General features: G+C 40.3%; 1 protein-coding gene across 5 annotated transcripts; it reads left to right on the top strand.

Annotated features, from left to right (window-relative positions):
- The first annotated feature begins 1,940 nt into the window (after nucleotides 1-1,940).
- Nucleotides 1,941-16,917, top strand: LOC127004283 (coiled-coil domain-containing protein 97-like). 5 transcript variants are annotated; one of them, XM_050871866.1, is made up of 7 exons: nucleotides 1,945-2,318; nucleotides 7,138-7,451; nucleotides 7,605-7,721; nucleotides 7,977-8,156; nucleotides 11,436-11,678; nucleotides 14,631-14,722; nucleotides 14,993-16,917. In XM_050871866.1, coding segments are annotated over exons 2-7 (930 nt in total). In that variant the 5' UTR covers nucleotides 1,945-2,318; nucleotides 7,138-7,155; the 3' UTR covers nucleotides 14,995-16,917. The 5 variants fall into 5 exon arrangements, with proteins under 5 accessions (XP_050727826.1, XP_050727823.1, XP_050727819.1 ...); XM_050871869.1 differs by lacking the exons at nucleotides 14,631-14,722; nucleotides 14,993-16,917 and adding an exon at nucleotides 12,972-14,588 and having other exon boundaries at nucleotides 1,941-2,318; XM_050871862.1 differs by lacking the exon at nucleotides 14,993-16,917 and having other exon boundaries at nucleotides 1,945-2,151; nucleotides 14,631-14,954.
- The last annotated feature ends 2,918 nt before the right edge of the window (nucleotides 16,918-19,835 follow it).

Below are 19,835 nucleotides of genomic sequence, written 5' to 3'. Positions count from 1 at the left end.
GTACGTACATTGATCGCTCATTTTGAGAGTGTTACTGATAATTACACCAAGATCTTTTTCTTGTTTTACTTCTCTGAGCTCATGCCCTTGAATCTGATATTTAAAGTTAGGATTCTTTTCACCTATGTGCATTACTCTACATTTATCTAAGTTGAGATACGGGGGGGAGGGGGGGTTGCGGTGACTGGCTCAGAGCGTACTTGAAGGGAAAGACTGAGGAAGGGGGAATCTTCTTCCTACCCAGCCAAAAGTGTCGAGTGACAACGGCCCCGACTGCGGTGTTCAAGCTGTTGGTAATTGTGGTCACCAGTGCCCTGCTGAGATGGGGATTCTCCAGTCTCTTCATGGCCCATGGTTTTACCATTTCCGTAGCAAGCTGGTGCATGAACATCCGGCGAAATCTGTCAGTCCGATTGGCTCCTTTCCCAGAGAGTTTGTATAGGATGAAGGCATTTGTAACAGCAATGTTTATGAGGCCATAAAACATGCACAATGGCCACCTTAGTGTCTTGAGGCTTGTTGAGTAGCGGGCACACATTTGGTCTAGCACATCAACACCGCCTTTAATTGGTCTTGTAGAAATTAATCATCTCTGGTTTCCCATTGCTACCCAGTTCTGGCTTTTGGTGATGGGATGACATCAGCAATACAATTTTGTTCATTTTCGCTTTGTATGAAAGCACTGGCGACGAGGTATTGAGCATTATTTTTTAATAAGAAAGTAACTGTGTTGACTGGACGTCTGAATCCTTGGCAAGCATCCATGCTGGCACATATCCCTTTTTCCGTAATGTCCCAACGAGTGTAGTGTTGCGTTGATAAAGCTCATTGACCAAAAGGAGTGACGGGAACCAATTGTCCACAGTCATGTTCCGTCCAGAATCTAGGTATGGTTCCAGCACTGTCATAGTTAAATTTCTTCCAGCATTTCCTTGTCGGTGTTGTTGTCATGTTTGTTCTTTGCCCACATATGTAACAGCATTGACCATAACTATTTTTATACCATATTTTGCAGGTTTGTTAGGTATGTACATCCTAAAAGGTCATTTCCCGCGGAAGCCCAACAGCGCTGTTCATCTACTGTCATTTTGTCTCCTGGTGTATTGTGTTTTCTACAGTTTTCCACAAAACTCTCAAAGATACTTCTAAATAGAGTAAACTTGTCTGCTTTTTTCCTTGCTTCTCACTCCACAGGGTCACTAAGTGTCATCGAAGTGGATGCAACGTAACAAAAAGCGTCTTTCACTCATAGCAACTCTGTATAGGTGCTCAATGCTGGTTACTGAACATTTCCTCAATAGTGCGATGATTGTCTTGTTTGGCTCCTGCCTGAATAAGAACACCAATTATTGGTCTCATTTCAGTGAGTTATGTCTTATTTATGGTCTGGTCGTCTTTAGCAAAGCTTGTTCTTTCATTTTCTATCATGATGTTGGTGTATTCAACGATTTCATTTAACATATCTTCATCAATGAAAAGATCAGAGGTGGGTGCGGTACTGAAAAATCAGTAGTGCGGTACTTTTTCCGGAGTAGTGCGGTTGCGGTAGTGCGGTCTCATTTTTTTCTTTCCCGGTGCGGTACGCGGTACTGCGGTACTGCGGTAGCGGGAGTCACTAGTCAATATAAAAAATACTTCAGTGCCTATCCTGGCTATCCATTGACTAACTACTAACTTGAGCTAAAAAAAAAAAAAAATAAAGGAGGACTGGAGGAGAGAGAAAGGGAGGTGGAACTTGGAAGGGGGTGACAAGGGAGTAGAGGACGGTAAGGGGAGGAGGGGGAGGGAAGGAAATGCAACTTTCCGAGAGAAGGGGACAGGGAAAGGTGAGGAGATCAGCGTCATGTGAGAGGAGGAAATGGAAAGGAAGGAAGGAAGGAAGGGTGGTGCGGGGGAAGGGGAGGAGGGTAGGAATGGACCGTATTGGCTAAAGGGACTAGCGATGAGTGTCATCCGTCCCCTTCTACGTAGATCTGGATGGACTGCCAATCAGGACCTTTATTAGAACGATTCGCGCGGGAAAAAAAGTGCGCGTTTTCAAAACTACGTATAAACAAGTGACTCCTTCTAGGGTTACAGCCACACAGGTCAAAAGAAAAAGAAGAAGCAGACGTTCCGTTGTAAAGACAAATCCCCTGTCAGCTGGCCCAGGTTTGTTTACAATCCGTCTCACACTAGCCTCATAAAACACCCAAGAAGAAGAAGTCTCACACAGATTGCCTTGTTTACCTAGTGATTGCTGACCTAATGATTAAAGGGTTTGTGAGCTCGTAGGCCGTCACAGCCCTTCAAGAACAACAGCAGTTTCATCAGTAAAAGTGAGCCTCTCCGTTTATCACAGTTTGTTGGTTTCATCGACGGAAGAGATACTGGATAATATTTACGAAACCGTAGCCACCTCTGGCAAAGTTAATACTTACATCATGGATTTCTTTTTGGTCCCTAAATGCAGTGCAGTAACAAGTGACTTACGGAAAGGAGAAAGAATCCAATTCAGGGACTATTTATTGTTGAAAATAGGAGATAATAATCCACGAAAGCGTCGCCTCCTCTGGCGGCGGCCATGGCGCTGTGTTGCGAGAAATACCTCCTCGCAGAAATAAGTCGTATATATACATGAGGAGGGGTCCAGGTGGGGCAGAGCCCCCCCCTGGTTCGAAGGGGGGTCGAAGGGGGCGAAGCTGTTATGTCGTAAAGCTCAGTTGGGATAGTTTAAATATGCTCCCCCACCCTAAACCCTCTGCGAGCTATTTTGTGGCTGTGTCGGTGATACCGTCGCCGTGGCCGCCGCCAGAGGAGGCGACGCTATCGTGAATTATTATCCCCTATTTTCAACAAAAAATGGTCCCTGAATTGGATTCTTTCTCCTTTCCGGAAGTCACTTGTGACTGCACTGGAATCAGGACCAAAAAGAAATCCATGATGTAAGTATTAACTTTGCCAGAGGTGGCTAAGGTTTCGTAAATGTTCCAAGATACTTTATATTCTGTTTTAAAGAAATTTGTTTAGCTGTACTTATCGAGATGCCTTGAAAGTAAGTATTATCGATGTTCTCAGTTTGCCACTACAATGAAATATAATGTTCAAGAACAAGGCACCAAAGCTTTTGGATTGATAAGTAAAGTCAGCGCTGAAATCATTCAAAACATTTAAAATTTTTAGGGAGAATGATGTAAAATGATGAATGTTTATTAACAACCAGGGAATTTTCAACACTGGATGACCTGGAAGTTGACCTCAAAAAAATTCTGACAGTCTAATTTAACTACATCACGTTAATAGTTTGTGTTTTCAACCGTAGGGGCCATTAAAAAGTTAAAGAATCCTTTTTTTGGTCATTTTTGATCCCCCCTCCCCATTTTGTCACGCCTTGTAATACATGTTCAGAAATCATGTAACACCTACCTCAACCCCTTACTTATAGTCCGTTTCATTCCATCTGTCCACTCGTAAACGTAGATGTGGCACCTGTGCATTGTTAGTTTTTGATTACGTGAAGATCAACTGTATATTTTCAGTGATATATTTGAATGTTTGTGTTTACAAAAAAAACTCAAGCCCTTTTATATTAACTGCAAACGTGCTGATTTGCATTGATGATTTACCATACAAGCACATGAAAGAACTCGTATATCAGACATTATATAGTCGGATCATACTCAAACGATTCATAGCCTTTCACATATCCATATTTCATCTCATTCAGGTACATAAAGTGATATCTGGCTCTGCATGTGTCTATACGTAAGGAATTTTGATGTGTTGCATGTAAATAACATGGGGGTAGCCTAATATTCAAAATAGCCTAGCATCGCATTCAACAGTTTCTGTTTATCATTTCATGTTATTTTGATTATTAATTGTTATTTACATGCAGTAAATTATTAAGATACCCTTTATATGCACTTGCAGAGCCAGATGTTTTTGATATACCTGAAATGAGCTTCCAATCAATGAATTTGAATAACCATAGATCATTCAAGCATGATCTGACTATGTTATTTGGTACAAGCTTGTCTTGTTAGATTATCAATGCAAATGACTGAGTTGTTTTTTATATACATAAACAGTCAAATATATTATTGAAAAATAAGCTTGAATGTCTATCACAACTGTTGATTTTCACACATTCACGAACTAGAAATGCGCAGGTGCCACATCTATCAAAATTCCCGTTTTGTTGGTGGACAGATGAAATGAAACAGACAATAGTAGGTTTCTATTCTCCTGGTTTTAGTTTGTGATATTCCTTCAAGATATTTTATACTCAAAATAGAATGCAAAGCATTTCAATAGCTTTAAACTAATTTATACTAATAAAAGTATCTGTTGCAGAATACTTACTATTTCCCATTTGTCATTCTGTAAGCACATCTCATCCTCTTCAATCCAGTGATGTCTCTTTGTCATACTCTAATCAGTCTACCATATAAGAAAATAAAGCTGTAGTTGTTTTCTGTGGCTTGTCATCTGCAGAAAACTGTTGTGAATAACCATTCCGTTCATGCTGATGCCTGGGAGAAAGACATAGATGAGTGTTGTGTGGCTGTAATCATGGCACTGTGTGGAAGGGAGATAAAACTCTCTCTCTCTCTCTCTCTCTCTCTCTCTCTCTCTCTCTCTCATATAGTCTGTCCATCTAGATAGATAGAAAATGGATAAACATTTGAACAAAGAGAGAGAGAGAGAGAGATACTTATTTCTCCCAATTGCAATACCACACCTATAAACAACTCTTGGTCAAAGGAGTTAAGAAATGAAGGGAAAAAGTTGTGAAAATGTTATGTAACATGGCTACACTCCCATTCCCACGTGTCACTCTCATAACACCACCATACTCCCTCTCCCCCTATATAGCTAGGAGTTACATAATTTTCAAACAGCTCAATAGCTCTGCCTTGGATCATGTGTCGAGTTTATTGTTGAGCGGAAATTAACATTTTCTATGGTATGAAAAAGAGTGTAGAAGTAATTATACTGTCTCATCATCATCATCTTTTGTTTAATGTTAGATTTCCACATTATTTCTTTTTTAGTTAGATGGTGGAATATATGCTTCCATCTATTTCTGCCCATTGCATCAACCTCTCCAATGTCTAGTGCTGCTAAATCCTCTTCATCACACTGCCTCCATGCCTTTCTTGGCCTGCCTGTTGGGTGGTTACCTGGCACTTCCACCCCAACAGTTCACCCCATTGCCTCACCTTCCTCCCTCCTCTTCATGTGCCCAATCCACCTCTGTCTTACTCTCAGCACTTTACTCAGCTCCTTCAGTCAACATCTTGTCACCTCTTCACTGGACACCCCATCTCTCCATGTGGTCCCAGCCATATACCTCAACACTCCAATCACTGCCAACCAACCCATCCTCCAATTTTTTTGTTAAGGCCTTTGTCTCAGAACCATATAGCAATACTGATTTGATACACGCTTCAAATACTTTCTTCTGTTTTCCAGCAGAATACTCCTATTTATCAGCAGTTTTGCTATTTCTCTCCACTTCCTCCATGTTGTTGCTACCAGTGTTCTCACTTCTTTCTCCACTCTACCCTCCCTATCTAGCATATCACCAAGATAGCAAAACTGTACCACTCCTATTACACCACCATCCACTTTTATCGTCTCTGCCTCTTCCTCTTTTGGTGGTTCCCCTCCTTTGATTCTTCTTAACCCGTACAGTACCGGCTGATTTAAGTATTTTTGGCTTGCCCAGTACCGGCCAATTTTTTTTAAATATTTTTTTGGGGGGGGGGCTTAAAAATGTTCCATGTGATGGGAAAAGTGGAAAAAATAAAAAAAACACATGTCATAGATTTACTTTTTGCAGGAGAACTCCATGAAGTGTTACTACGGTGTGGCTGAAAACGGCCCCTGCACGTGATCGATGGTTTATGGAGGATTTGACAAGTGATAGAGGCCAGGTAGCCTATTTTTGTTGCACACAGGTGTAGAATACTTCAGAGAGCACCATTTCATGGGGTATAAGTGTAGGATTTTCAGGACAGTAGAATCTCGTGTTACAAAAGCGGCTCAATATAGCCTGTATCCTCATCTGGCACATAATCCTTGTCCGAACCAGAGTCTGAGAGTGCTCCCACGTCTTCTTCAGGTGAAGAAACCTCAAGCTCACTGTCTATCGCTATATGGCAAAAGGAATGGGCCGCCTCGACATTGTTTACACTTGGTCTTGATATTGATCTTGATGTCACAGGTGGCTTGTGATTCCTCCCCAGCTTGGGTAGTGTTGCCAATGCTACAAACGCACTCACGTAGTGTTGCCATTGTCTGCAGCAGTCTCTGTAGCAAAAATAAACCCGCTACATCGACTGTAACAGTGTTTAGCAAGCCTGATGTGTATACGCATCACTAATATTTCCTGCAACCATAGGCGCTGATGCGAATACGCGTCGCTAGTACTGTACAGGTTAAACACATTGGACACCAGAAATCTACTACTGTTTAGGTTTCTTAGTTCCGAACATCTTTTTTATCACATTCCGTGCAAAGAGTAGAACTTACTCCCACTTCTCCAGCGCACACTCCACAGGGAAATTTTTTCACTTGTATTTTGCTCTATTTTCTTCCCTGTTACCATTATCTTTGTTTTGGTCATATTCACCTTTAAACTTCTCTCCAAAGTTTGCCTCCAATAGATAAATTTTCTCTCAACTTACTCCTTTGTCTCAGCTGTTTAGATTAAATCATCTACATACAGCAGCTCCCATGGGTCCCCTGTTCTACACTTCTTCATGGCTTCTCCATCACTACAGTAAACAAAAGAGGACTGATGGCTTAGTCCTGATGCACTCCAGCACTTATCTTAAAAGTATCTGACATTCCTTCAGTTACTCTCACCTTGCCTTTCAAAATATTCTCCATCTTTTTCTGTCTTCCTTCATTTTTGACGTTTACAAACTTTGCTCCTTTCATGTCCTTTTTTGTCTTTTTGGCTCTTAACACATTGTATACTAAGAAATCATCAGCTCCTTGCTTTTCCCAATAATAGGATTGATTTTTGTAGTTGTTGTGGTACTACATGTGATACATATTTAAATTCATAAAGAAGTTGTATTTAATTCCTTTTTTTTTTGTTACATATGGTGAACTATTTTTAACAAGTTACTTTTTCCATGTTAGGGTTAGAAAGGTAAACTCATGTGGGGAGAATTTGAAGAGGATAAAATAGAAGAGAAAGAAACATGCTTCCAAATAAAGCCAACCTCAGAGGAAGCCCAGGGATCACAGGAAGAAAGCAAAGCACCAGAGGACACCACCACAAAGGAAGATAACACCTATGTGTTGCCACTCAGGGATCGGTTAGTGAATTTCTTGGCAGCCAGCAGCATTGAAGTGAAAAGTCAGCAAAGATATGAACCTGATCTCACATATGAAGAAAGAAAAGAAATAATTGAAAACCTTTTGGAAGAGAAACCTGGACAATTTTTGTACAGGTAGAGTAATTATTATTCTTTTCGGTTATACTTTGTTAGATGTTTTTATCATTAGTATAAATCAATGATGATGAGAAAGAGGTGAAAAATTATGAGGAACCAAACATTAGGGGGTAGTGGAAAGGTTTTAGCCTAATTCAATTTTTCATGCAGGTTTGGAAAACACTTGGAGCAAGAACACTTGCATTATTTCCAGAAATATGAAGGTGATGTGGAAGTGGACTATTTCCTGGCTGAAGCACTGAAGTATAAAAATAAGCACACTGCAAAGTAAGTTAATTTTGCTTTGTAATGGAGTTAAAGCTGCTACCCACTACTTATATTTTTCTTGAACCACACTCTGTCACTTAGTCATCTAATTTTCTTATTTTGACCATTAGGCCTTTAAACTTTCTTGAGGGATTTTTGGTCCATACTCTTCTGTGCTGATTTAAAATTTTGCCTGCAGGGTTTTGCTTTTGATAATTGGATGCTAATATTTGGAATCAGTAGAGATTCCTTGCTTATATAGTCATTCAATTTCAGGATAACTGTTCGGAACAGAAGATATGCTGCCCTCCAAAAAATGCGACGCTCTGGAGATTACTTCAGTGAACAAGAGATGGAGCGCCGAGACCCACTCCTGTATGACTATCTTATTGGTCAGCACCAGACTGAGGAGGAGAGGGAGGAAAAACATCAGGCTGCTAATACTACTGAGACCAAGTGAGTAGTATCTATAAATACCCAAAAGCTTGCACAATATATTTCTTTTTAGAGAGAGGAATCTAAAGTAATTTTTCACATTCCTTCCCTCATTATGATTATTTTTTTGCCTTCAAGTGTCCTGCATTGTATGTTGTAAGGTCAAACTACAAAGGGCCATGTTCATTTGAAGAGTTTCCTAACCCTCCTGATTTTGGTTGATGTCTTATGGTTGTTGCAGTCAGTTACTCCATTGATAAAGTACAGTATATAGCTGCTAAATATATTAGTTAGTATGATTTTTTTTTATGAACTGGGAATCACAAAAATATCCTGTGATGATAGGGGTTTAAAGTAATGGGGAGCAGGCAGAGTCATTGTTGTCTATCTATCTATATCTGACATCCTGTCCCCTCATAGGAACCTCTCCAGGGTATTTACTATGGCTGAAACCTCTCCAGTTTTTCATATTCCGACACTCCCAGTAATCTTTTGGCACCTAACTCTCTCTTTCTCCTATAGTTACTCACTCAATTGGTCCATTTTATAGAGGGTTTCCCCTTTAGATCCTTTCCCTTAATACTGCCTGCACACATTCTTCACAAAGTTATCTTCACTCCTTTCTATCACATATTCATGTTTTATTTATTCACCCACTCCGCTATACTCTGTCTTTGCTATTACACCTATACAAAAACTCACATACATATTTTCATTACTTTCTCCATTCCATCTTAAGCCACCACATGCAACTCTTATGAAGCTTATTTTCATTGAGCATATCTGTGATTGCTGTGCTAAATTCCAAGTATGTATTTGCTACAAATTCCAGAGTGGGGGGGGTAATACTGTTCCTTATATATTTGTGGAAATTCTTCCAGTTTGTCTATATTGTGGTAACTTTCGATTTACACGAGTATTGTGTCCTTGATGAGGTCGCGTAAATCAAAAACAATGTAAATCAAACAAGAGGTAGGTTTCTATCGAAAAATATTCACTTCATTCAGTGGAGAGAGAGAGAGAGAGAGAGAGAGAGAGAGAGAGAGAGAGAGAGAGAGAGAGAGAGAGAGAGAGAGAGAGAGAGAGAGAGAGAGAGAGAGAGAGAGAGAGAGAGAGAGAGAGAGAGAGAGAGAGAGAGAGAGAGAGAGAGAGAGAGAGAGAGAGAGAGAGAGAGAGAGAGAGAGAGAGAGAGAGAGAGAGAGAGAGAGAGAGAGAGAGAGAGAGAGAGAGAGAGAGAGAGAGAGAGAGAGAGAGAGAGAGAGAGAGAGAGAGAGAGAGAGAGAGAGAGAGAGAGAGAGAGAGAGAGAGAGAGAGAGAGAGAGAGAGAGAGAGAGAGAGAGAGAGAGAGAGAGAGAGAGAGAGAGAGAGAGAGAGAGAGAGAGAGAGAGAGAGAGAGAGAGAGAGAGAGAGAGAGAGAGAGAGAGAGAGAGAGAGAGAGAGAGAGAGAGAGAGAGAGAGAGAGAGAGAGAGAGAGAGAGAGAGAGAGAGAGAGAGAGAGAGAGAGAGAGAGAGAGAGAGAGAGAGAGAGAGAGAGTGAGGGAGGGAGGGAGGGAGGGAGGGAGGGAGGGAGGGAGCGAGTGTGTGTGTGTGTGTGTGTGTGTGTGTGTGTGTGTATCCATATCACTGAGATATCCACTCAGTCTCAGCCTCACTCGTGTGAGGAAGAAATGAGGGACACCATGAGCGACTGGCTGGTATTGGTAACGGTACCGAGCAGTCTGATACTAGTACCGTACCGTATAGCTGGTACCGTTAGTACCGGTACTGGTACCGGTACCTGCCCACCCTTATTGTTGAGTAGTGTGGCAGCGTGGGTACTGTATTGTTGTTCAAGTGGCGCGCGGGAAGAACTGAGCTCAGCTGTGTGGCTGCGGCGCCGTGTGAGTCCAGTTGCATGAGACATCTGGTGGCCACTCCTTAAAATATCACTTATAAGTGAAAAAAAACGTGTAAATTAAACATTTATTTGGATTTTGGACCCCGTGTTATTTAAAAAACGTGTAAACCAAACTCGCATAAATTGAGAGTTACCTGTATAGTACATATTATTATTATTGATTTGGTGATACTGAATTAAAACTAGGTAACAAGTGGTAGTATTTCAATACCACAGTAGAATTAGAAGCAAAGTGAAAAGTGTTTCGAACGTCTGCAGCGATTCATCTCGTGACATGGCATTCATAACTTGGCGAGTCTAAAATTGCCAGGCCGCTCTCTCTGATACCAGATGCCACAGTGAGAACATCTTCATGCCTGTGTCTCCAACTTAGTTGTTTTCATACCTTGAGAAGTATACTTTAAAGGAAAGGCTGTGAGCAACCAGAACATGCCATGTCTCATGCCTTAGCCTCCACAAAGCACCTTGGAGCCTATTGGAACTCATCAACCACCACATTTCTAGGGCAACTTTCTGATACCTCCACCCACATCTCTCTCTATGTTCTGGGGCTCTAAGCTAAGTACTAAATTCTGTTTGTCATAAGTAGGAGCTAGGGAGATTAGCAGGTAACTCACCTCTTTTGATTCAAGTGGTATTTCCTGCTCATTTAACAATATTTTCCCGCACCTTTACCCACATACTGACACTTCATCTTTTCATTTGTTCTCCAACATACCTATTACTTGTCTGCCCCTCACTGCTCTCTCCCTCACCACTCCCTATATACTCCAGTGTTTCCACAGAACCATCCCAAAGTACAAAAATTTAATCATCACATCCTTTCCCATTTCCCTAATCACTGTCTTGCTCTCTACCCTAACTCTGTATGACTTTGCCTCATTTATCTGATCCTTCTCCACCTCTCCATGTGGATATGGTTGCACTACATCAATATTAACTCCCACACTAGTGTAGCCTTTCGTGTCATGATTTTTTTTTATGGTAATCAGACAACAAATATATAAAAAGCATTTCATGTTGCAACTTTTATTGGATTTGAATCCTTATACCAGTTCTGGTTGAAATAATTTATACACAGGCCACAGGCAGTTAAGGGAAGAGAGTTGGTTAACATCATCATCATCATCTGTTTTAAGACTAGGTTTTCCTAAAACCTCTTATGAGGTTAGACAGTCGATGATACACCTCCAATTACTTTTGTCCACTTCCTCAACCTCCCCAGTGCCCATTGCTACCAAATCCTATTCAACACACTCCATATCTTCTTTGGCCTGCCTGGTGGGCAATGACCTGGCACTTCCACCCAAACAGCTCTCCTCAGTGCTTCACCATCCTCCCCTTCTCTTCACGAGTCCAAAGCACCTCAATCTCTGTATTCTCACCACTATTGTTCTTTATAGGTTTTCTTCTCTACTGCTACATCACATTGATAACCGTGAGCACAAAGAACTGAAGAAACAAAAAAAAGATCAAGAAGATGACATGTTTGAGGAAGAGGATACTGATGAAGAAGACGAATATGATGAAGATGTAGAGATGGATTCTGCTGTTGATTCCAGGGAGAAGCAGATGTTCAAGGAGGAATTCTACTCAGCAGGATACAATAATTTTCTAAGAGGACAGAATAAAGATTTTGACTACAAGTAAGTCATTCACAATATATGCTTTTCAGAAAAGATCAATGATTATTACATACAATTCGAAATTTTGATTCACAGTTTTGGCTGGGGCATTATCCTCACACATTTTACAAATCCTGTAATCAGTTTCTAGGTTTAATTGCTGAGAAGCCATATAATATTAGTTCTGTGTCAGGATTGTAATCAATGAGCAGTACATTAGCTATGGTGGGGGGGGGGGGTGCCCCCCTGTTATGTGGCATTAGGACACTCCTGAGCTCTATTTCTATAGTGCCCCTCCATGCCTGACTGTCCCCGCCTAGCTACACCACTGCCAATGAGACCAAAATTTTTTGTATTGAAAGGTTGTGGCATAATGCAAAGTTAAGCATCGATTGTTGGAAACTACAGTCTATTCATTTGGGCAAGGCCACTCACGGTAGCTTGGTCCCAGCGACTCCACTTCCCTCTTCTGGCTGGGTAGCTCCGAGCCGGATGATGTAACCTACTTGTCATGTTAAGTAGTCATCATAAAATGGTAAGTAGTGATAATAAAATGATAAGTAGTTAACATAAAATACATATCTAACACAAACTGCTAATTAGCAGTTTGTGTTCGATATGTATTTTGTGTTGACTACTTAGCATTTTATTACATATCACTACTTACCATTTTATGTTGACTACTTAACATTTTATTATTACTACTTACCATTTTATGTTGACTACTTAACATTTTATTTTCACTACTTACCATTTTATGTTTACTGAACATGACAAGTAGGTTACATCATCCCGCTCAGAGCTATCCAGCCAGAAGGGGGAAGTGGAGTCGCTGGGACTAAGCTACCATGAGTGGTCTTGCCCAAATGAATAGACTATAGTTGCTCTCTACCATTCTTATTGGTTACAGTAGCCAAGTCCTACCCTGCCTTCAGGACATGGCCATGGTAGTACACCACATTTTTTTTACTCTTCTATATAATTGATGTTTTTATTTGGTGTAACTAATGGGGGGCAGGTACTGTCAATATTTGTTTTTAAGGTTGTCCCTTTTTTTATAATACATTTTATTACTGTATGGACTTTGACGGTTCTCCCTTTAGCTTCTCAGCGATCCAATGCCCTGTGTCCCTCCAGGAATGAGCAGTGCACTAGCCCTGTCAGCTGCCAATGGACCCTTGAGGGGTGGACAGAAAATGATTATGAGTGGAGAGTAGGAATGTACCGATACCAAAATTTTGATTAATATCGATACCCCAATATTTGACTGATACCGATACCTGTGCACTGATTTTTTTTTTTTTCTTTTTATAGAACAATTCCTGCAGCTAAAGGGCAGTATCAAATGTTAAGAAAAAAAAGACCCACTACTCGTTGTTCCACCATAGAAGGGAAGTATTAACACACCCCCATGAGTTTCGACAAGGGGCGATCGAGGGAGGAGACGCCTCGTGAGGTCTAGTTGACTCAGCTAGGTTAGCTTTACCTGAATTGCCGTACATTTAGGCAGAAGACTGTGAAGAAATCCCAAGACCCTGGCAATGTGCCCTGTTGCGGGGCGACCGTCTGACTGACTGAGGCAGGCAAATGAGGTGACTGGCAAGTGGAGGGGCTCCGTCAATCCCGCACCGAAGCTACTAGTACTAAACCTGTAAAGCAAAGGCTATACTGTATACTACGTATTGTATACTTGTATTCAAAGTAATATGAATCTTATCATTTAAAGTGATGAAAATTAAATCACGGGAAATTCCAAACTATGTAGTACAGGTAACTCTCGATTTACGTGAGTATTGTGTCCTTGAAGAGGTCACGTAAATCAAAAACAATGTAAATCAAACAAGAGGTAGGTTTCTATTGAAAAATATTCACTTCATTCAGTGGAGAGAGAGAGAGAATATCCATATCACTGAGATATCCACTCAGGCATTCAGTCTCAGCCTCACTCGTGTGAAGAAGAAATGAAAGACACCATGAGCGACTGGCTAGTATTGGTACCAGTACCGAGCAGTCTGGTACCGGTACCGTACTGTATAGCTGGTACCGTTAGTACCGGTACCTCCCCACCCCTATTGTTGAGTAGCGTGGCAGCGTGGGTACTGTAATGTTGTTCAAGTGGCGCGCGGGAAGAACTGAGCTGTTGTGTGGCCATGGCGCCGTGTGAGTTCAGTTGCATAAGACATCTGGTGGCCACTCCATAAAATACCGCATATAAATGAAAAAAACGTGTAAATTAATCATTTATTTGGATTTTGGACCCCGCGTTATTTAAAAAACACGTAAACCAAACTTGCGTAAATCGAGTTACCTGTATCATGATACTAGATAATTACACTTTTCTGATATTTTTTCAACAGTTTAGAAAATTGAATTTCTGTTGAACAAAATTATTTGCAACGACTGACATGTGCTGTATAAAACTCCTTCAAGTATCAGTATATCGGCAGAAAATCAGCCGATACCGATACTCTTAAAATGTGCCGATACCATTGATACAGATACATCGGTACATCCCTAGTGGAGAGTGTGTGTGTCTCAGTAAATGATACTGGAAGAAAATGCAAGATTGGAATGAAGAGATTTTGGGAGGATATAGGCCAGTGTGCAATTGTTTTAGGAAAGAAAGAAAAAATTCTTACGGAATATGAATGTGAAAGTTGTAAGCATGGACATTGGAGATGTGGTTGGAAAGTGGGATGTTAATGGATGTCTGTGCTGAGAGGGACTTGAGCTTGGAAAACACCTTACAGCAAAAGTTGATCCCTTGATATAAATGGACAAGAGTGAATGAAAGGAGCATGATAGGGTATATAGTTATGGATAATAGGTTGAAATAGGATGTAGCTGCAAAAGTTGTGAGAAATATTGAGTTCATACCACTTTGCTGGTGTAGCAAAAGTAGGGTTGGTTTGGCTGTGACCATTAGCCAACCTTGTCAACTTAATGTAACATATAGATTCTGTTCTTTCTCAGGGAAGTGGACAACAATGATGCCTATGATCTACTAGACATCAGAGCACGAGATGAAGAAGAGAGATATTTTGACGATGAAGAAGAAGTAGCATGTAATGACATGGAGTATGGAGAAGAGAATGAGAGCTGATATGAATGGCCTTATAATGCTTGTACATAATTCTAAGGAACCAGAGTTATAGGACAAGTGAATCTTGAACAAGAAAATAAGCAGTACTAATTTGACATGCCAAAACTAAAATGTAAAATATTTGAGATGGACTAATAGATTGAGACAAAAAGTTAAATGTACTGATTGTGTCATTTTAGAAGTTACATACTTTACTGAGGCTTTTTTCTGACACCCCACTCTGTCCTTGCAGGAAGTGAAGTTGTCTTTGATGATGGTGATGAACCACTGGTAATCTGAGCTGTGTGGGGACATCATTTATGTTGGTATATTTATTAATTTATTTTTTTGTAGTTTGGGAAATAGCTTTTACAGTAGTCAGTTACATTGCTGTTGTAGCAGTTCCACTAAAAACATTGTCATCATCTACATCCTCCTTTTCATCATCATCCATTACTAGTTCACTGCAGGATATAGTTCTTTCATAACATTCACCATTTTCTCTGTCTGATGTTAGTGTACTCCATCCTTCTCTGTCAGGTGCTCTTAATTTCACCTGCCCCGACTTCTACAATTTCTGAGTTGCAACTGACTTTCATTGCCAGCTGTTACCAGTTCTGCAGATGGTGTGGCCTGCCTAAGTCCAATTCTTGTTCTTCATGGTCATTCTTCAACCTTTGTCTGTTCTCTAATCCATGATGCTCACTTCCCTCCTCTCTATGTTATACCCAGAATCTCTCCATTTCTCTTGTGTGCTTCATTTTCTCTAAATACTTTGTGAGGCACCAAGTTTCTGAACTGTGTTAAGAGTGGCACCAAGTTTCTGAATTATGTTAAGAATGGCAGGACACATTACTTGTATACCTTGGTCCTCAGGAAAGTTGCTGTTCACGATATTGTTAGCAAAAGTCGCTCCATCCTATTCCTCTTATAGCACATAAAATTAAATTTATGTATGTCATCATTTACATTTTCTAAATTTGTACATCTAGGTTATGTAGCAATTTATTTGTACATAGGTAGGATTGACTTCTTTTTTTATACATCAATAGCTCCAGTCTGTTCCTTCCACAAACTTACCATGAGAAGAGTGACTAAAGGTCTCTTGCGATCTCCCCATTATGCAACATCAGTACAGCCCTTCCTTCCATGTCTCACTCATTTTTCAATCCAATAATTATATTTGACCAGTGGCACCCTAGCCACTTCACACTCCTATCTGACTGTCATACACTTTGGATGACACTGAGTTACTCCACATTTTCATCACATGCCCAAACATTACAATTTGCCCATTCCACCACTGCATTGAATTCCTTTAGCTGTCCTCCATATTGAACAATATTTTGTTAGCCTATGTGCTCTTCTTAGGTGGTTTATCTCTCTTATACCTATCTTTATGGTGACTCATTCCACACCTGTTTTTGAGGCATAGGTAAAAATAACATTTTCACTCCCCTTTTCATCCATGCTCACAATTCTGTCAGTTCTCTCTCTGTTCATACTCAGACTCCCAAGAAAACTTCACACCTTGTTATATTTGACCTATATTTACCCTTTCTTCTCTCAAGAACTACAGTTCAGTGATAAGTGATAAAAGTGAGCTTTCCGTGTGATGAAAGTTTCTTACTTTGTTAGGTTCAACTATTGATGATCATTATAGTATTTTATTGTACAATGATTTTTCTACAAAAAATATTGATCATGCAGCAGGGACGACAAACCAGATATAGAAATTATTATGCTTTCCATAAGAATAATCTAATACATATTGATAAAAAAATTCATATTTACTACTAAACCCCATTAGTTACTCAAAATCTTTTTAAGAAGTTTAGGTCTTTTCTGATGAGTGGATTTTCCGCTTGAATAGCTACATGATAATTTGCATTACATGAGCAAATTTTAAGATAAATTGCACATGCTGATAAAAAATTGCCATATTTATTACCACCACATTACTAACCCAAAACCTTTTTAAGAAGGTTGTCTTTTTTAATAGTGTACTTTTAGCTTGAAAGTTTAAATTACATGAATAGATTTAAAAATAAATTAGACGGGGGAAACATTTTTTGGAGGGGGGGCAGTTTAAAACTATTCTGCCATAATACATTATTTCTCCATACCTTCACATCTCAAGTTACTTGCCGAGCCATTTCCAATTACCTTGTAGTCCTGGGCCGGTATCCACGAAAGTGTCTTAGGCCGATGCCGTCGTCCATAGCAAAATAAAATGGCGGCTATCGTGCCTAACTTGCCTGACGTCGTACATAAAATTTTTCGACGGCCCTAACATCGTGCTTAGCGGTAAAACAGGCTGGACCCTGTCTCACCAGCCCTTAAGGACGATGGATTTGAACGTAAACAATCAAGATGGCAGCGCCACAAGAGCAACAACCACATCAGCCAGGGAATAATTACCTTAGAAAGGACGTTCTAAATGAACTTAATGATGCTGAGCTCATCAAGAGGTACAGGTTAGACCGGGAAGGTATATTATTTGTTACCAACCTTGTAAGGGCAGCGCTGAAGAGTGATACCAACAGGTCTAACCCGCTCACCCCGGAGTTGAAGGTTCTCATAACCTTAAGATATCTTGCTACTGGCAAAATGCAACAATGTAGCAGTGATGACCTTGCCCCTCACAGTCCAGCATCAGCAGAGCCATCAGTAAAACTATAGACGCCCTTGCAGATGTTAATGTCCTCAAGAGGTTCATAACTTTTCCTGTCACCCAAGACAGCGCTGACCGAAAGAAAGCAGAATTCTTTGCTATAGCCAATTTCCCTAACATCGTAGGTGCCATTGATGGCACACACATCCAATTGTGGCACCGAGGATCAAGAAGAAGTGTATGTGAACCGGAAGGGGTATCACAGCATGAATGTCCAAGTTGTATTTGATGCCAATTATCGAATATTGGACATTCTTGCCAAGTGGCCAGGTCAGTGCATGATGCACGTATCTTGAACAGCAGTGGATTGTCAAGATTGTTTGACGGAGGATATGTGCCAGCAGGAAGTCACTTGCTTGGAGACAGTGGGTACCCCAGCAAGACATGGCTCCTTACACCTTATCTCGCCCACTGCCTGGACCTCAGTCACGATATAATAGGTAAATACATTGTCTTATTATTATTATTATTATTATTATTATTATTGATAGCAGTAGCAGCAGCAGCAGTGGTATTAGTAGTAGTAGTAGACAGTATTAGTAGTAGTTAGGTTAAGTTTGGTTAGGTTGGATTAAGTTTCATTTCGGAAAGATAGTATTGGGCTTGGTATATATATATATATATATATATATATATATATATATATATATATATATATATATATATATATATATATATATATATATATATATATATATATATATAACGTGATATAACGTTTATAAGTAGTTTAGTCAGTGAGACTGGTAAGAACTAACACTGGGAATGGGGTGTATTTAGTACTAAATCTGACTCAACGCCCTATGCATTAAAAACCTTAACCTGTGCTCAAAGTTAAATTACTATTTGCCTGAATCGCCACTGAGAGTTGAGTCCCAAATTTTGTCCTGTATATTTTTGCTGAAACTTTGATAACCACTAACTCATCATATGAAGTGTAGACTAACTCAACAAGATTACCACTAGGACAACAACGACAACAATTAATTACAATTAATTACCATTGTTATTCATCCAGGTCTCACAAAATTACACGCAGTATTGTTGAACGTGGAATTGGACAACTCAAACGCCGATTTCATGTTTTGCATGGTGAGGTACGATTGAGGCCCCCTCAAGGTGTGCAAAATCATTCATGTGTGGAATGCTGCACAATATTTGCAAGGATAGGAATCTTCCTCTTCCTCTGGATGACGAGCAACCAATGGGTGCAGAGGCACAAGTCCCAGTGCCATTAAATGATGCTGCAGAAGAACCTGCCAATGCGCCCGTGGTCACCGTAATGAGGGTCGTTTATCGGGATGCATTCTGCACCTTGCATTTCAGGTAAGTTGAATCTTTGCAAGAGAAACTGGTATTATGTTCTAATTTAATTAATTACTTATTGGAAGATCACTAATGAGATGAAGGTGGTAGGGGAGTGGGACGGATGGGTGAACAGGTGAGAGATGGAAAAATAGATATGATCGATAAAATAGATAAATAATTATACTTGCTTCACATTGATTTTATACATTTCTCTTAATGTCATCATTTCTCTTCTCAGCAATGAGGACTGATGGAACGTCCTCCAACAGGGCCTCGTGGTACCTACATTGGTAATGTTTCCTACCTTTTAATGCATTATGATAAATTTAAATTCCCATTAGCATAGTCTCTCATCTCCTAACCACAATTTCTGATGACCTTCTTATGATTGTTTTCTAAAAAGGAGACTAGAAAGCTTCACCATAGTATATCTTTCCACAGTCAAAATTCTAATTGTATAGTCAGAAACTATGCAAAAAAAAGCAGTGTCAGTATAAGTACAAATTACAATACATATGAGAACTAAGCTTATAATAGTTTAATAATGTTAGAAATAACAGAAGTAGTATTTGGTTGTATGTTTATTTATTTTCTAGTTTAAATTTATAGTATTTAGCTTTAAGCCTCATGACCTCAATTTTCTCCTTGGCAGCCTGTTCCTTGGCCCGCATAGCTGCCTCCTTGGCCTGAGCGGACTCCTTGGCCCTCGCAGCGGACTCCTTGGCCCTCAGCGGACTCCTGTGCTCGGGCAGCTGCCTCTTGGGCCCGTGCAGCGGATGCCACTGCCTGAGCAGCTGCCTTGTGTTCCTGGGCAGCAGACTCCACTGCCCTTACAGCTCCCATTTGTCCTGTGGGATCTTCTGAGGGGGTGGATGAAGGGGGAAGCGCTTCTTCTGCAGATGCATCAACATATATTACAGTTGGTGCATCTGCAGATTCGTGGCTATTGAAACTGACCAACGGATCTGCTGTGGCTCCTCCTGCAGCAGGGCTCACGTCCTGTCTGCAAGCAATGGATTTAATCATTACATGGTGTACAAGCTTGGAAGATGCAAGGACACACCTGCCAGCATAGTGAAATCACTCCTAGAATAGTATACTACATTATATAATC

The sequence above is a fragment of the Eriocheir sinensis genome, chromosome 3 (genome assembly GCF_024679095.1).
Source record: "Eriocheir sinensis breed Jianghai 21 chromosome 3, ASM2467909v1, whole genome shotgun sequence".
Lineage (NCBI taxonomy): Eukaryota > Metazoa > Arthropoda > Malacostraca > Decapoda > Varunidae > Eriocheir > Eriocheir sinensis.
Note: the sequence above shows the minus strand (reverse complement) of the source record. Positions and strands in the feature narration are given on the sequence as shown.